This window comes from Scardinius erythrophthalmus (genome assembly GCF_964197995.2).
Source record: "Scardinius erythrophthalmus genome assembly, chromosome: 16".
NCBI lineage: Eukaryota > Metazoa > Chordata > Actinopteri > Cypriniformes > Leuciscidae > Scardinius > Scardinius erythrophthalmus.
Window position 1 is genome coordinate 4,983,526 of NC_138236.1, and position 18,206 is coordinate 5,001,731.

The following is an 18,206-nucleotide window of genomic DNA, read 5'->3' on the forward strand; positions in this document are numbered from 1 at the left end:
TAATGCTGATTAGGACAGAATGACTATAATTCCATATATTTGCACATAAATGCAGTTGCCATCTACAAATAACGCCGTTCCCAGATCTCAGTAGTACCTGCTCCTGAATCCTGCTGCAGATCATTTACATGCTGTAGACTGCAAGTAGGGCGGAGATGAGCGGAAATCTGTGAGAAATGGAGAGAGCCGGCACTCTAGGGACGGGAAACGGCTCTCAGGGCTCCTCAGGCTAAGCTTCCTGTCTATTATTTCAGCTAACCAGTTATGTATGAACACTGCAATTAAACGTAATCACTAATCTTCAGAAGTCAGCAACAAAGCATTAATTTAAATTGATGATTTTTGTGAGTGTTTTCCATGTTTCTCAGATCAGACGTGTTATTTCCTTCAAATTACCACAACGCAATCGCTATAGAACAAGCCATTCCCAGAAATCTCATCTCATTTGAGCACAAAACACTCTGAATGTTTCAATTTACTACAAAGAAGGAGCGAGCAACACTTCAAACGTGTTTCATGATGAATAGTAAACAGATTTGCGAGACTGGAAAATGTGATTAATTTTTCAAGGGCACAACAAAAAGCTCAGATAGTGAGATAGTAACGCTGGGTTTCAGTGAGAGTGAAACGAGGAACGTCTGCATTACGCGAGTCATTCCTTCTGTGAAGCCCATGATATATATCATACGTGAAAATACTGAGTAAATAAATAAAGTAAACTACGTTCTATTAAATCAATTTATAGTTTTTTTCAAACTATATTGATTATAGGCATTGTGACATCAATATCGCTTTAAATCCTGTTAATCTTTCGCAAAAAAGTCAGTTCCTGAATGATATCATCCTACAGGAAGTGACATCACTTTTGTGGGAAATAAGCAGCATAAACATCTGCAAGTATATGGCTTTATTTTAAAGGTACACAATGTAACCTTTTTTTGTTCAAAAATTACATAGCGAGTAGATCATGAATTTGTCGGTTACACTTTTTTTTAAGGTGTCATTGTTACAGTGTAATTATATATTTAAGTACTGAGTAATATTAATGAACTACATGTACTTACTATTGGGTTAGGGTAGAGTTAGGATTTGGTTGAGGGTTAGTTGCATGTAATTATGCATAATTTACTGTTATTACTATGGTAAGTACATGTAACATATGTAACAAGGACACCGTAAAATAAAGTGTTACCAATTTGTCTTATCCTGAATCACTATGATAAACCAATAATAATAATTTATATTCTGACTATTTTAGACAGAGACTCGTCATATATATAAAGAGAGGAAAGAAGCTTCGGCTACAATGTTCTTCTCCAAGAAGCCGGCAGTTCTGTTTATTAACCACGCCAAAAGTTACATAGTGTACCTTTAAAAGTTTTATGAATGTATTATTTTACCAGTTGGTGTTGATGATTATATTATAGTTGCATTAAATCATAATGAAACTGAATCCAGAACATTTTAATAAGACAACACATATATTGGGTAAAATAAAATGGAATAAAACCATTTTCAAAGGGCACTATCATTGCTAAATGTTTAATAAATTATTAAATTGTTAGTTTTAGTAATTCAATTGATTATATGTGCTTTGATGATAAAGTTGTATTAAATATCACTCAATATCGCGTTAATATCACTTTCCATCATGTTTTTTTAAATCTCTTTAACTAACAAAAACTAGTTCCTGAATGACATAATCCTACAGGAAATGGAATTTCCTAATGGAAAACCAACATAAAAATAATCAATGGATTTGATCAAATTACACTACTTAGTTAAAATGATTCCTAATAAAAAAAGATGGTTAAAATGTGAAAGCTGACTAATTTTAGCACTTAATTACTACCTTTTCTCATTTTCATGTCATTGTGTAAATAATCGAGGTACAGAACTTAACCAGAGCAGATTTATTAAAGTCCTTTCTATAGTTGGCTCTACAGAAACACTCAAACTCGGGTTGATTTTGAACAGTCACAGAGATCTGCAGTGACTCAAGCGCACGTGTTCAACACAGTTTAATATGATAATAAACAATATAATAATTTAATATGTTGTTCAATCACGAACTGAAATGAGAGATTCACAACAAGAAATACATGGAAATATTTCATATACTGTACCAGTCATCTTAGAGGCAGATTGACTAACAGCTTGCTTCAGCCCAGACCCTATTTTGTCATTTAAAACTACTGTCAGGATTTACTAAAGACATGCAGTGAAAAAAATAGCGATGAAAAGGTTTTGACAGTTATTTTTGCAGCTGAACTTTCCCTTTCCCTCCTTCTTAATTTGCACATTGTCAGTAGATCACCTCCACTCCATCTGCTCTTTTATGGGATTGCAGTCTCTCGCTAATTTGCCCTGTTAAGTATATCTGGCCCTTAAAATGCTGCCTATGTAGTTAGCTCACTAGGTTTGTGAACAGTGCGTGAACGTGCCTGTGTTTCTCCTCTCACATCCCATAGTCATTCCACACACGTTCTGCCAGCTTAAACATCTCCAGTAATTGCTGAATTAGTTCAATTTTCAAAGCCCTTTTTTGAGCCGCACACCGGGGGAAGAGCGCAGGAACTCTGCGATGATCAGCCCCGGATCACACTGATCAAAAACACACCATCTCTCTCTCAGCGCAATTAAAATGCATGTGACGGTGGTGAAGGTGAGAGCAGCGAAAATCTCACACCTTCACAATCTGCTCCGCTTCACTGAGAGCTCAGCTAGAGAGTGAGAACGCCTGCTTCTGCAACAGCAGACACTTTTAGGTGACAGAATTCATTTTTTTTTATTTTTGTTACATGAAGGCCATATTAAAACGCTTATAAATATTATTTAAAGGGGTGGTTGATTATGATTTCACTTTTCTAACTTTAGTTAGTGTGAAATGTTGCTGTTTGAGCATAAACAACATCTGCAAAGTTACAACACTCAAAGCTCAAAGCAAAGGGAGATATTTGCTTTTTTAAAGAAATTGTTTTTTAAGGACTACAACAAACGGCTGGTCGAGACTACACGACATTCCTCCCGGGTTAGTGACATCACTGACCCTAAAATTTACATAAACCCCACCCCTGAACACGATTTATAGATTATCATGGCAGAATATGCTAATCAATGACTAGAAGATAACTACACATAAGCTACATAAATTCAACAACTAACCATTCAGAAATGTCCTGTTGCTTCTACATGTTGTCACTTCTTCTTGAGTCTCTCCATCATTGTCTGACTTCGGTTTTAATATAAAAGGCTAAAAGTTTTGGAAATTTTCAGTGCATGTGTGTGTGAAGTAAAAGGACACAAGCTGTTGAAGCTCCGCCCCCTGTGTGCCGGGAGCAGCAGCTCATTTGCATTTAAAGGAACAGACACAAAACGGTGCGTTTTCGCTCACCCTCAAAAAGTGACAGTTTTAACATGCTATATAAAAATATCTGTGGGGTATTTTGAGCTAAAACTTTACATACACACTCTGGGGTCATCAAATACATATTTTACATCTTGTGAAAAGGGCATTATACCACCCCTTTAAAATTATTAGGGTTGGGTATTGGCACAAATTTTATGACCCGATGCGATTTCGATTCACAAGTTTTCGATTCGATTCAATTCGGATATATATCAAGTACAGTGCATGAAAATTCATCCTCAAGAAAGAAAATCTCTCAACTAATGCTATAAACTATACAGGGAATCCTGTCAAGCCGGTACATTACTATAAAATTAAGGGTTAAAATTAACAACTGATCTGTACATGAACATAAGGTCATTTTTAAAATAAAATAAAAAGTTCTTCTTAATGACATAATTATGTTTCTTCTACTCCAATTTGTTTTGAAATATAAACATTTAAATAGTGTCTGTCATAACTTGTTTTCCTGATGGATTTATTTAAACATGGTACATTAAATACTGAAGAACAGGTTAAATAAAATATAATGAATATGTATATTTATCAAAATGCTCATCTCTAGAATATTTTTTATATGAGTTTAAGGTCACTGAATGGCCAAAATGCCATTTGCTTTTTGAATTTCTAAATAAATTGACAGAATTTGAAAGCTGAGACTTTGTTTCATATCAAAAGTAGCAAAGCAAAAAGCTTTTTGTGATTATTGGATGGCAGGAGTTTAGAGCAAATAAGTTTTGTTCATGCATCAACTGAAAACAGCACAGATTAAAAGATCAATTCTGGGGATTTAAGAAGTGATACCGGTTCATCAACATGAGAAATCAATATTTTTAACTCAGCCCTAAAAGTGATACTGTCTTTAGTAGCGGCTCAAATGAGCTCCATGCATTATGAAGAGAAAGACAGAAGGGAAGACAGAGTGATGGAGAGACAGTCGTGTCCTGGTTCACTCACCCTCTCTGATCGCTGTGAAAGGCGTTCCCTCTTCTTCCTGCAGACGAATCACTTTCAACGCAACCAGCTTCCCATTCACCCTGCAAACACACTACATGTTTTACACTTCATATTCATCTGTATTACAGGACTGATCCATAAAAAAGAATGTATCGTATATTTGTTCCTATAGTTCAAACAGCACATCATAGGTTTGATTCCCAGGAAATGTGTGAATTGATAAAAATTGATAAAAATATATATATTTTATCTAAAGCGACTTACATTGCATTTTAAGGTATAAATTAATTTGTATGTATGTATAATATATAATATATACATACATACATACATACATATATACATACATACATATATACAAATAAATAATTAATACAGCAGAGTGAAACAGTACATTCAGGGTAAAACAAAAACAGAAATATACATAATATATTATAATTAAATACATAATATATAAATATAATATATATTTAATTTACTCAACAACAAAAATAAAATAAAAATTCATTGATTACTAATAAAGTTGTAATACATCATAAAACACAGAACCCAGAAACATTTTAATGGACATCACAGAACTTTGGAAAAATAAAACGGAATTTAAGGGGGAAAAATTAAACCATTTTCATAGGGCTCTATTATTGTTAAAATTTTAATGAATTATTAAACTGTTACAGTTTTATGAATTCACTTGGTTAGCATGCTTTTTGATGATTGCAATTTAACCCAGAAATACTGTATTAAAACGCAAAATAGAATGTTGTAAAAATTAAAACCTATTTCATTGGGCCCTAAATGGGAAATTATTTTATCTAGTGTGAATTGACTGGATGGTGTAAATGTCTCTACTGTATATGACAGAATGTTGTTTAATGACAGAGATTGATGATGATGAAATAAAATGGAACTCAAATTAAGACCAGGAACACAATTTACTGATTTACTGTTAAGTCAATGAAATGCAATTTAGAGGCAGTGGAGTGAATCTAAACACAGAGGTCAAGATGCGAAATAAATGAACTCCACCAATCAAAAGAACTTGCACACAAATAGCATCATTACTATGAAAAACACTGCCAATAACGCACAATTCATTTCACGCTGGCTGAAATTTTATTTTCCAGAGTTTAATTTATAAAAGTAATCATCAAGGAAAAACAAGCGTTACACGCTCTCTGTCTGAAAGGATTTCATACAACATGTGCCATTTCATGCTCTGGAAGAGAAGCTCTCTCCGGCTCCAGGATTTTATTACAGCAATATGAAAAATTATTTCATTCATATTATAATTATCTGCTGCCGTCTTTGCTTACAGTTTTATTACTAAACAGTGTGTCTGTATGGAAATGAAGTGCATGGTTGCACAGAACTCACTTGCTCTTCCCTTTGTATACGGTTGCGTAGGATCCCTCTCCGAGCTTTTCCAGCTTCTCGTACGAATCTGCCTTCCCGAACTTTGGGCTTGTGGGCTGTAACAGAGATAGACGCAGTTAAAGTCGGCATGAAACGGAAGTTGCGATCATCTTTTTTTCCCCTATTGTGACGTATATCCAAGTTAAACGGCGTCTCGAACAAGAAAAAATGTAGGGCGGACTTGATTTTGTCCATTGGGTATTGATTGAATGGTTGTGGATTGCTATTGGTGGATCGTCATGTGATTGACAGGTTGCCCCGCCCTTGCGCCAGTGAACACATCATCAGAGAAGAGAAGAGAAGAGAAGAGATGTCACTGTAAGAGGGAGGGGAAGTTATTTTGATGTTCACGGATAAATCATTTATAATAAATCCCAAAAAAATGTGAACTCTCTATTCTGATTTCATGGTGACTTTAATAGAGGATATTCTGTGATATTTTATCAGACCAGGAGGCCAGCGACCGCAGCAGATGTGAGCTCAGCCAGCGTATGGTCAGGTACTCTGGGTCACATCCAGGATTTATACAGCAGGGATTTCCGGAAAGACACGTCTGTCCCCGTATTAATGACCCAGTGCTGTTTCAACTGGACGTGATTAATAGTTTCCTGTTAAACGGGAAATGTGGTCTGCGGGATTTTACTGTGAGCACTTTGGCAGTGACTGAAAGAACACAGGTGAACTGTGGTTACATTTACTAGGGTGAAGCTCAAGGTAAAAACTCCACAAATTATTAGCGTGTGAAATCTGCAAACATATCATGATTCATCAATAACTTTCTTACTAAAATTTATTCTAAATTCCCCCCCAAAAAAGTAGGAACAACTTAAACTGCATGTACACATAAATCACATACTCTGGGTGGCCTTATAAGATAAAATGTTATACTTGGACATCTTAGACGTAGAATGCAGTCAAAATATTGGGATAATTCATTTGAATCTTTTTAAAAGAAGTCTCTTATGCTCAAAAAGGCTGCATTTATTTGAACAAAAATGCAATACAAACTTTGAAATAACTCCTGTTTTTGGTGTCACATAATCCTTCAGAAATTGCTGATTTGCTGCATTTCTCATTATTATCAATGTTGAAAACAATTGTGCTGTTTAATATTTTTGTGCAAAAGTGTATAAAAACATGCAAACTTGATACGCAAAGTTTTACATGCATAGTTTCTATACACACACAAACCTTTAGGACTATTGTGTCTAAACCATGTGACTTGGACACATTTGTAAGATTCATCTTATGATGCATCTAAAAAAAGCTGACATTTCAGCCCCCCCCCCCCAAAAAAAAAATCTTTTCCAAGCAAAAACAGCAATATTTTACTTACATTAAAGAGAATGCAACAAAAAAAACATGTCTTTTCCAAACCAACACAGTAATATTTTACTTGCATTAACGAGAATGCAACTCTAAAGTCTTGAAGAGCAAATGCACACAGCACTAATTCTCCTGAAATGCAGCGTTTCTTCAGTAATCAGGTTTGCAGCCTGACACCGATCTGCAGCAGCGAGTCACTTATTGCGATTGGTGTGAAAGATTACCGGACTGTTCCCGGATAACCGCTTGCTCAGATGCGTCTGTAACCGCAAACCCTGCAGCCTTTTATCAACACCAGACACCAGCTGTCTCTTAGAGACCAGCGGCCACCATACGGCCGCTTTCAGTGAACACATCCACTCTCCGATCCATCAGCCTCGCTTTAGAGCGCTGGTATTACCTTAGCGGATCTTTATTATTGTGATTAAGGTGTTCGGAGTGCAGGGACCCCGTGGAGAACAGGTTTTAGTGGATTTTCTAAATAAGAAGGTCTGTGGCAGAATAATGAGAAGGGTGTTATGGGAAAGAGGTCACACTCACTCTCTCCACTCCTTCTGTCAGGCTTACGCTCATCCATTTTTCATTGGTGTGAATCAGCAAGCAAATGTGCTCGCTAGCTGCATTCTTCAAACCCTCCAACCTTTAGTTTTCCCTCTCAGGTCAATCGTGTCTCGCTTAGGGAATTATATACTATAAAAAGTAACTCGTCTTTTCTAAATTAAATTGCAATAAATTTAATAATTATAAAAAATGCTGTGTGTCAGGGTTTAACAAATTGGGGTTTGTGAGTTAATGAAAATAGTGTAAAATAAAATCATAATGAAATATTAAAATTAAGTTTTTAAATAAAAAAAAGAATTAATTAATAAAAATAATAATTGTAAAAAAAAAAATCTAAATAAAACCCTCACTAAAAATGAATAAAATCATAATATAAAATTAAAATAATAAAAAAGAAAAAAAAAAAAACTCAAAATAAAACACTTACCACAAATGAATAAAATCATTAAAAAATAAATAATTTTAAAATTAAAAATCTAAATAAAACCCTTACTAAAAATGAATAAAATCATAATATAAAATTAAAAAAAAAAAAAAAAAACTTAAAATAAAACACTTACCACAAATGAATAAAATCATTAAAATAAATAATTTTAAAATAAAAAATCTAAATAAAACCCTTATTAAAAATGAATAAAATCATAATATAAAATTAAAATAATAAAAAAAGAAAAAAAACCTCAAAATAAAACACTTACCACAAATGAATAAAATCATTAAAAAATAAATAATTTTAAAATTAAAAATCTAAATAAAACCCTTACTAAAAATGAATAAAATCATAATATATATAAAAAAAAAAAAAAAAACTTAAAATAAAACACTTACCACAAATGAATAAAATCATTAAAATAAATAATTTTAAAATAAAAAATCTAAATAAAACCCTTATTAAAAATGAATAAAATCATAATATAAAATTAAAATAATAAAAAAAGAAAGAAAAACTCAAAATAAAACACTTACCAAAAAGGAATAAACTCATTAAAAATTTACATTAAAATAAATAATTTTTAAATAAACAAATCTAAATAAAACCCTCACTAAAAACAAATAAAATTCAAACATAAAATTAAAATAATTTTAAAATAAAAAAATCTAAATAAAACACTTGCCAAAAATGAATAAAATCAATTGTAATTGTATATTGTATAATTACAAAAATGTAAATATAAATAAATAAATAATAAAAAACAAATAAAAAATAAACGGAAAAATTATGAAATATTTGATTTGTATACCTGCATGTCATGTGACCATTGACTGCCCATTAACTGTGAACGTAATGTTACATTTTTTAAATATTAACTTTAACCCTCTGGGAGACTTCAAGTAGAAATGTTTAGCTCAAAGGGGCTTGGCTGGAAAAAACAATTGGTAATCCCTGTTGTATGTGATAAAAATATCTACAATCAAAACACATTTCAAACCTCACATAAAGGTTTATAAATGAGGCTTATCAAGGACAATCATGATCTGTTAGCAATGTCAAATTAGGCATGAATTTGCTCATTCTGTCATAAACTTTATTAAGCACAAATAAGACATAAATTATGGAAGGAAACACACTCAGACACTCACAGAACTGGGACTGGAGTGACGGCGTAGTTTTGGAGACTCTTTCCCAGAGGAGGAGCTTTTGGAGGTGATGCAGGCATTGTTCTCTGAGTGGACTCGCTTCACCTGACTCGCCGGTTTCTCGAAGGCATCGAAGCCGCTCTGCGTCCGCTGCACTCGCACCTTCTTGTCTTCAGGAATGGTGTCCAGGGGTTTGATGACTGAGTCGGATCCCTGGCAGCTGCGAGTGGACATCTTGGTGACACATATCTGAGAAGAAGCAGAGAAGAACATCTTAGACATCAGCACTTAAACACTGAAATAGGCATTATTTTTCAGGAGAAATAAGCTTAAAACATGATACATTTACTTGAAATGCAAAACTGTAAGAAAAGATAGCTATTGTCTCCTAAAAGAAAGAATCGATTCTGAACTGCCTGAAACGGGTCGTCAGCAATTCCATCTCACTTCCTGTTACACACCAACGAAACAATGTAACAAATGTGCATAATGCCAGTCTATGGTCCTCACTGGCTGCCTGTGAACGTATTCTTTGACCCTCAAACACTGTAGTTGTAGCTGAGACTTGGAAGAGTTTGGTTTGTGTTGTCAACATGTCAAGAAGACACTGTTTTCAGCCCTGCAAATCCACTTTGCATGCACTTCTAAAGGATGAGGACTCACGCTGGAATTGTGTATCACTGTGTATCAAGTGCTGAGGAAGCCTCCAGAGCTGAAATTCAGATATGGAAAAAGGCATTCGGTTTCTGACAAGCGCTGTAAGCGGTAGACCAAATCACAACAGACTGGGCCATATGACCAATCAGAGCAGAGTAGACCAATCACAACAGACTGGGCCATCTGACCAATCAGAGCAGAGTAGACCAATCACAACAGACTAGGCCATCTGACCAATCAGAGCAGAGTAGACCAATCACAACAGACTGGTTCAACTGACCAATCAGAGCAGAGTAGACCAATCACAACAGACTAGGCCATCTGACCAATCAGAGCAGAGTAGACCAATCACAACAGACTGGGCCATCCGACCAATCAGAGCAGAGTAGACCAATCACAACAGACTGGTTCAACTGACCAATCAGAGCAGAGTAGACCAATCACAACAGACTAGGCCATCTGACCAATCAGAGCAGAGTAGACCAATCACAACAGACTAGGCCATCTGACCAATCAGAGCAGAGTAGACCAATCACAACAGACTGGGCCATCCGACCAATCAGAGCAGAGTAGACCAATCACAACAGACTAGGCCATCTGACCAATCAGAGCAGAGTAGACCAATCACAACAGACTGGGCCATCTGACCAATCAGAGCAGAGTAGACCAATCACAACCTAACATAAACCTAACCAAATTTAGTTCTATGTTTTATGCAAAAAAAAGAAGAAAAAAAGAAGACAACAAAAACAACAACAATCAATCAAATATATATATAGTATTTATTTCCAGAACAGAAAAGAATAAACATTGAATAATGCCAGATTCAAAATTATTGTTTGATTTTGTTCAACATCTTGAGAGTTGAACATTTTGGATCTCTCTTTTTATCACTTCATAAATCAGAAAATACTGCTAACAGCCAGAAAACAAATACATTTTCATCATGTTTTTAGGAATAAAATTGTATGTAAATCAGGTGAATGATTTATGAACAAACCTTCAGAATATAGATATACGCATAACTGCACAGTTTAGTGTGTGTAAAGCTGCTGAAGTGGAGATTTCTGACTCCGTGCAGGAGAAAAACCTCACAGCCTTTAAAGATAGACTATGTATTGTCATTGAAATCTACAGACGCAAAGTGCAATAAAATAAACAATATAATATGCAGTTTAGATGTTTTCTTTCCACTAGTCTGAAGCAAACTAGACCAAATCTTAAAGCTGACCAGTGCATGGAATAAAACACATTTTTTACCTGTAGTGCCTTGCCTTAAATGAAAAAACCTGATAAAAATACTTCAAATAAGAACAAGAAAATATAGTTCGCAGTGAAGACGAATGCATGCCGGTAAAGGATTCGACAAAAGTGAATGTCCGTGTTCATACAAATCTACAAGCCAGTCTCCTGTTGCTTTTCTTCAAATGTTGTTTCGTGCAGTTCGCACACTCTGCAAGGGTCGGACTTTCATCTCTACCTCTGTGAGTTCAGACATCGATCCAGCGCTCTCAGCTACTATATTACAGTCTACGGTACATCTCCATCACACACACACACACACAAGCATTGATCTAAACAGTGCGTACCTACCGGCCACTCCATCGCCGCTCGGACTGTCAGCAGCACAAAAGGCCCAGACGAGCATGTCATGTAAGCGCGGCCCCTCAGATTAAAAATTTACGGGGCTTTCAGAGGCAAAACATCCCAGTGAACCGCCTCTAATGACCTACATCTTCAGTGTCCAGGCTGAGTCACTGGTTCGCTTACATGGGCTGGGTTTCACTAAACCGCCTTCAGCTTCTCTGGTTGGTTCGAGAGCCTGAACATGTCAAACATGTCAATTCATCGATGATTCTTTATTACCCGACACAACACTAACAGTAACCGGAGTGAGTTGTGTTGCTAAGGACCTTTCTATGTAATCTAGGCAGAAATAAACTGGTAAAAAAGCAATTTAGTCAAATGAATTGGGATGGATGGATGGATGGATGGATGGATGGATGGATGGATGGATGGATGGATGGATGGATGGATGGATGGATGGATGGATGGATGGATGGATGGATGGATGGATGGATGGATGGATGGATGGATGGATGGATGGATGGATGGATGGATGGATGGATGGATGGATGGATGGATGGATGGATGGATGGATGGATAGACAGAACGAGATAGATAGATAGATAGATAGATAGATAGATAGATAGATAGATAGATAGATAGATAGATAGATAGATAGATAGATAGATAGATAGATAGATAGATAGATAGATAGATACAGAACGATAGATAGATAGATAGATAGATAGATAGATAGATAGATAGATAGATAGATAGATAGATAGATAGATAGATAGATAGATAGATAGATAGATAGATAGATAGATACAGAACGATAGATAGATAGATAGATAGATAGATAGATAGATAGATAGATAGATAGATAGATAGATAGATAGATAGATAGATAGATACAGAACGATAGATAGATACAGAACGATAGATAGAACGATAGAACGATAGAACGATAGAACGATAGAACGATAGATAGATAGATAGATAGATAGATAGATAGATAGATAGATAGATAGATAGATAGATAGATAGATAGATAGATAGATAGATAGATAGATAGATAGATAGATAGATAGATAGATAGATAGATAGATAGATAGATAGATAGATAGATAGAAACCTTGGTTTGGTTCAGCCAAGGTATTCAGGATGTTTTTCAATGTATCAAGTTCTAAATACAATAAAACAATATTGTCTGGAATAAAGATTTTGAATTATGTGGCAAATAAAAGCGGACTCCTCTTCAGATGAAGCTGATTAACTGTTAAACAGAAACTGAAGTGAAATGCCATGCAGAGCCGGTCGAGCTAAATGGCCTTTTTCTCTTCCTGACAGGCCAGCATTTGAAACATGAAGATGTAAGTGACCTTTTTAAAAGTGAGCAGAAGCAGAGGCTTCGCAGTGGTGTGAGACAGACCTGAACCGTCTCTGAGCTCAAACCACCAGTCGTCTGCACGTCTCTTTATTCTGCTCAGACAGACTCCGCTGTCAATCAGGAGTAAGATGTAAACGTTCTGCGAGCAGCTGCCGCGAGCGGGTTTATTGTTCTAGACGTGTTCCAGCCACAATGAGCTCTAATTGATTCTCAATCACTGTCGGTTGTTTGTGCGCTTACAAACGCACGTCAAGATCCTTAACATCATGACACTTGTCATGTAAAACTGCAGCTGTTTTCTCATTTCAAGTATAATTCCCAGTGCAACGTTCATAAAAACAGAACTGGGGTTCAGCTCTATTGTAAGAAATAACTTTCTGTTTCCTCAAAGGTGTTTGACATAAACTGGACATTTATTTAGTACCATCTATTATTCAAGAAGAAGCGGTTTGACATAACAGACATTTACAGAGATTCTACAAGACTAAAACTGAATTTACAGAAATAGAAATTCATAATATGTGTCTTCCGTGAGCATCAGAGACTGTTTGTATCTTTTGTGATGGTGTAAGTCAGTGCCCCTTCCCACTATTCTTGACAAATAAATACATTAGAAAACTAAACAAATAAATCAGAAAACAATTAAATTAGAAAATAAATAAGTAACATTTAAAAAATACAAAATCAATCAGAAAAATTAAATCTAACGTAAATTTAAAAACAATAGACCAACAAACAAATAAGCTAATAAATAAGAAAAATAAATACAATTAAAAAATAAATCAATTAAATAAATGCATAAATGTACAAATAAGAAAAATAAATAAATAAATGAGGAAATATATATATACTGTGTGAGTGTGTATGTGTGTGTATATATATATATACACACACACACAGTATATATATTTCCTCATTTATTTGTATTATATATATATATATATATATATATATATATATATGCAAATAAATAAGTTAGAAAATTAACAAATAAATCAGAAAATAAATAAATAGCATTAAAAAAAGATTTAGAAAAATAAATAAATAAATCAAACATAAACAAACAATAAATAAAAAGAAGAATAACAAAGAAGCAAAAAGATCAACAAACAAATAAGTTAATAAATAAACAAATAAGAAAAATAATCATTTTAAATAAATACATCAAAATTATAGGCCTACATAAATATACAAATTATAAAAATTAATTAATTAATTAATTAATTGGAAAATAAATAAGAAAAATAAACAAATAAAACGGTTTAAATAATTAAATTAGAAAAATAAATAAATCACAAACAAATCAAATAAATACATAAATCACCTGCTTAACAATAACACCCACAGACATACACTGAAGGAGGAACACAAGCCAGATCTACAGACCAGAAGATCACAGAGACACGAGGGTGCAGGACTTTCCTGAGCATTCACCTAGTAACACCTTAGCAACCACCTATACCAACACCATCACATCACAGAAGCAAGTTTGCATAAGCAAGCACCTTTCTTTACAAAATGTACAAAATCTAGTTACTAACAGGCCCAGTTCTAGGACTGCGTAACTAAGGGTGTCAGTAAACTAACCCAGATATCACATCATTAAAGTAACATCATCTGAGCACATTCAGCTTCCTAAAGGTCTCATGGACAACTAAACAAAAGACAAATGCAACCTTAAACTATGAACCTCACATAAACACAGAATCTATTTCTGTTGACAGAAATTCTATTGACAGATTCACACACATGAAATTAACAGTCTGTGATTTATCCATATCAAACAACACTAATAAAGTGCTTTTATTTTAGATGATAGTGAGCAGAGGAGAGCAATTAGCAGCGTCCCTAGACAGACATAACATTTACCTTCCAATGTACAACCAACACGGACTGATTTACTGCAGCATCTTCAACACGCGTGACTGTCTGAATGTGGGATTTCAGAGCACTTAATGGAAACCGCAAGCTGGACATCAATGCTCAGCTGGTTATTTGTTACACTGCCAAAAAACACAAAGACACTGTGTTGTTTTTCACTGTTAGCTTCACATCTCCACATGAACACCTACAGCTCCTGTAACTAAAGCTGCAGACACTAATGTGCTTGGAGATCGTGTTTAATAGTCTAAGTAGTGCTCCGACATCAATATCTGACTCAATCTCTCCATCAAAGCTTCATCTGGAAGGAGCGCTTTGAAACAAACTCACGCATCTGACGCCGACCTTCTCGCACGAGGACTGGCTTTCATGTGTGGAAACATCTGATGGGTTATTTCACTGCTGAACGGGTGGGATGCGCTCAGATTCACGTAACACAGCATTCATGATTCATAAAGAGGTCACGAGCGCGTCGTATGGCACAGAATAAAAGCCCCGGAGTACCGTATAAGATGCACAAACACACTTCACAATTAGAAAATAAAATATAATAAATATAAGATAAATGATTAAACAGGATAAATTAAGATAAAATTAAGATTACATGAAAAAATAAATGATATGGAAATAAAATAGGATTAAATAAGATAAGATTAAATAAATACGATTAAATAAATAAATAAGATTTAATAATTTGGATAAAATAAGATGAAATAAAAAGTATAAATAAGATTAAATAAATAAAAAACATAAAATAAGTAAATACCATACAATAAATAGAATTAAACAAGATAAAATAAGAATGAATAAGATTACACGTATAAAATAAAATGAACGAAGATCAAATAAATAAGATTAAAATAAACATAAATAAATAAAAAAGAAAGATCAAATAAATAAGATTAAATAAATATGATCAAATAAGATCAAATAAAAAAAGAACAAATAAGATTACATAAATAAATAAATAACAAATATGATTAAATAGATAAAATAAGTATAAATAAAATTACATAAATAAGATTAAAAATAAGATGAAATAAATAAATAATAAAATGAACCAAACAAACAACTAAATAAGATTTTTATTTGATGGTATTTAATTTATGTTATTTATTGTTATAAATAAATGAATCTGAACTCCTTTGAGGGCCACTGCAGATCATTTATGCGCACGTGCTTCCTGTTTAGACAGAATAAATGACTGGCTCTGATCTGTAAATCATTTACAGTCCTGAAACGAATGGAGTTGTATGATTTAAATGAACATGCTGAGCTGTAATGTAATGTATCGCGAATGTGTGCGGTTCGTCACGGCAGAGGTCGCCGATGGCGTTATTCAGGGCGGCTGTCAGGAGCGGGACTGCAAAATAGATGACATTGACTCCAGCAAAAGGGCTAAAACATCTAAAGCTGAGAAATCCTTCATATTTAAGAATCCATTGGGAAAACACTCCCTGATTACAGTAAAGAGGAAATCCAAACCAAACAAGCCATGTAGATAGGAAGTCTGATACTGACAATGTTCTAGTCCGCTAGTATAGAAGGTTAGGGCAGGACGATGTATAGCGAAAACATTATATCTCTGTGTTTTTAAGCTTTTTGACAATATTCAGAGAGAAAAAAGAATCCGAAGGCTTTCCAGTCCATAATCTCAGAATCAGTGAATGATGAATGAACATCTCAACGGCATCAGAGAATTAGACCAGAGTTAGAGGAAAAGACTGAGTTGGTCTCTGTAACTAGAGGGTATATGGTCACTACTCATACCTCATACTAGTTATGTGGGTTTGCTTACTGTGCACAATACCTACAACAACGAATTTTAACATGTCCTTGTTGACTCAATATTGATTGATTGACAAGATATTTAGACACAAAAAAATGAAATGATCATGACTGAACACAACATGAATTCCTGAATGGACTGCAGCCTTACTGTCAATGTCAAATCTAAATTTACAGTCTACTCTTACGAAAGTCTGCTCATCCAAACCTCTTCTGAATGAAAGCTATAATCTCGGCTATGACGAATAAAAATGAACAGAAGGCTGAAACACCTGTGTTCTCCTCAGCTGTCACACACCATCACATCTATCAGTATGCATGAACGGCCAACAGATAGAGACGCAAGTGAGCTGCATTTCAAAACATACAGAAGGAAGCGAGAGAAAAGACTTAAAGGGACAGTTAATGGACCCCACAGACTTCCATAGTTCCCCCTCCCCCCATACTATGGAAGTCTATGGGGTCCATCAACTGCTTGGTAAATTATTCAAAATATCTTCTTTTGTGTTCATCAGAAGAAAGAAACTCAAACTGGTTTGGAACTACTTGAGGGTTAGTAATTGATGACAGGATTTTCCTTTTTGGGTGAACTATCCCTTTAAAAGTACATTCTTAAAAATAAAGGTCCCTTGTCAGCATCAATGATTCCAAAACTTTAATATCAATGGAATCCTTCCATTCAACAAAAAGGTTCTTTGTAGTGGGAAAAGTTTGAATGGATCTTCAGTGTGAAAAGAAAAAGGTTCTTCTGCTGCAAAACCTTCCTTTTAGAACCTTTATTTTTTACATGTACAGTATATGGATAATGCAGAAAAAAGTAATAAAAAAGTTAAAATTGACAATTTTCTCAATATTTATCAATCAATCTCTGAGTGCAACATTCTCATATTTTTATGAGTTTCTGCTCATGTGAAGAGATATGTTGTCAGCAATGCAGCTCATTAGTTTGTAAAATACAGCTATAGATTTATAAAACATGAATGACAACTCCAGCTTTTTCTGACAGACACTGTCAGAATTATATAATTCAAGTATATCCTGATTTAAAAAAAATCAATGAGCAATGTCACTGCGAGTGTTTTGCGTCCAGTGCGGGTCATGACTGTGAACTCTAGTGATTAACGTGAATGCTACACAAGTTTTATAAAAAACTGGATGGAAAAGGACAGAAAAAAAAGAAGGCAAAAGGTTGCACGGTATTAATGACAAAATTGGCAGACTTCCTCGCTGTTGCTGGCCGTTTAATGGATGTTAGGATCAGGACTCACTCCAGCATTAATTCCACCAGGACGTGTTTCTCAACAACACCAGCAACACATTCATGCAGATAATGTGTCTTCCTTGAACATGATTATTTTGATTTCGCTCCATCTGTATTTATTGAGGATGAATTTACACTATCATTTAGATGCTGATTATGAAATCTTATGGTCTCCCTCTATACTTAATGGCTGAAATATTGTGGATTATAAATACTGTACATGTTTTTCTAGCCCACAGCACTATTATAATCTTTCTCTGCATTGCTCTAAACAATTCTGTCCAATTCTAATTGAAATTTGCATAGAACAACAGAATGACAGATAGAATGATAGAATGATAGAATGACAGAACGACAGAGAGAATGATAGACAGATGGAACGACAGAATTCTGCTCAATTCTGATTGAAATCTGCAATA

General features: G+C 34.5%; 1 protein-coding gene across 3 annotated transcripts in view; it reads right to left on the reverse strand.

Moving 5' to 3' along the window:
* cdk14 (cyclin dependent kinase 14) overlaps positions 1 to 18,206 on the reverse strand; it is a 155,344-nt gene that overhangs the window by 92,798 nt on the left and 44,340 nt on the right. For all 3 annotated transcript variants that reach the window (XM_081389058.1, XM_081389060.1, XM_081389059.1), the window contains 3 exons: positions 9,248 to 9,493; positions 5,741 to 5,835; positions 4,367 to 4,446 (listed from right to left, as the gene is read on the reverse strand). In XM_081389058.1, coding sequence (XP_081245184.1) covers positions 4,367 to 4,446; positions 5,741 to 5,835; positions 9,248 to 9,493 — 421 coding nt within the window. The remainder of the gene's footprint in view (positions 1 to 4,366; positions 4,447 to 5,740; positions 5,836 to 9,247; positions 9,494 to 18,206) is intronic.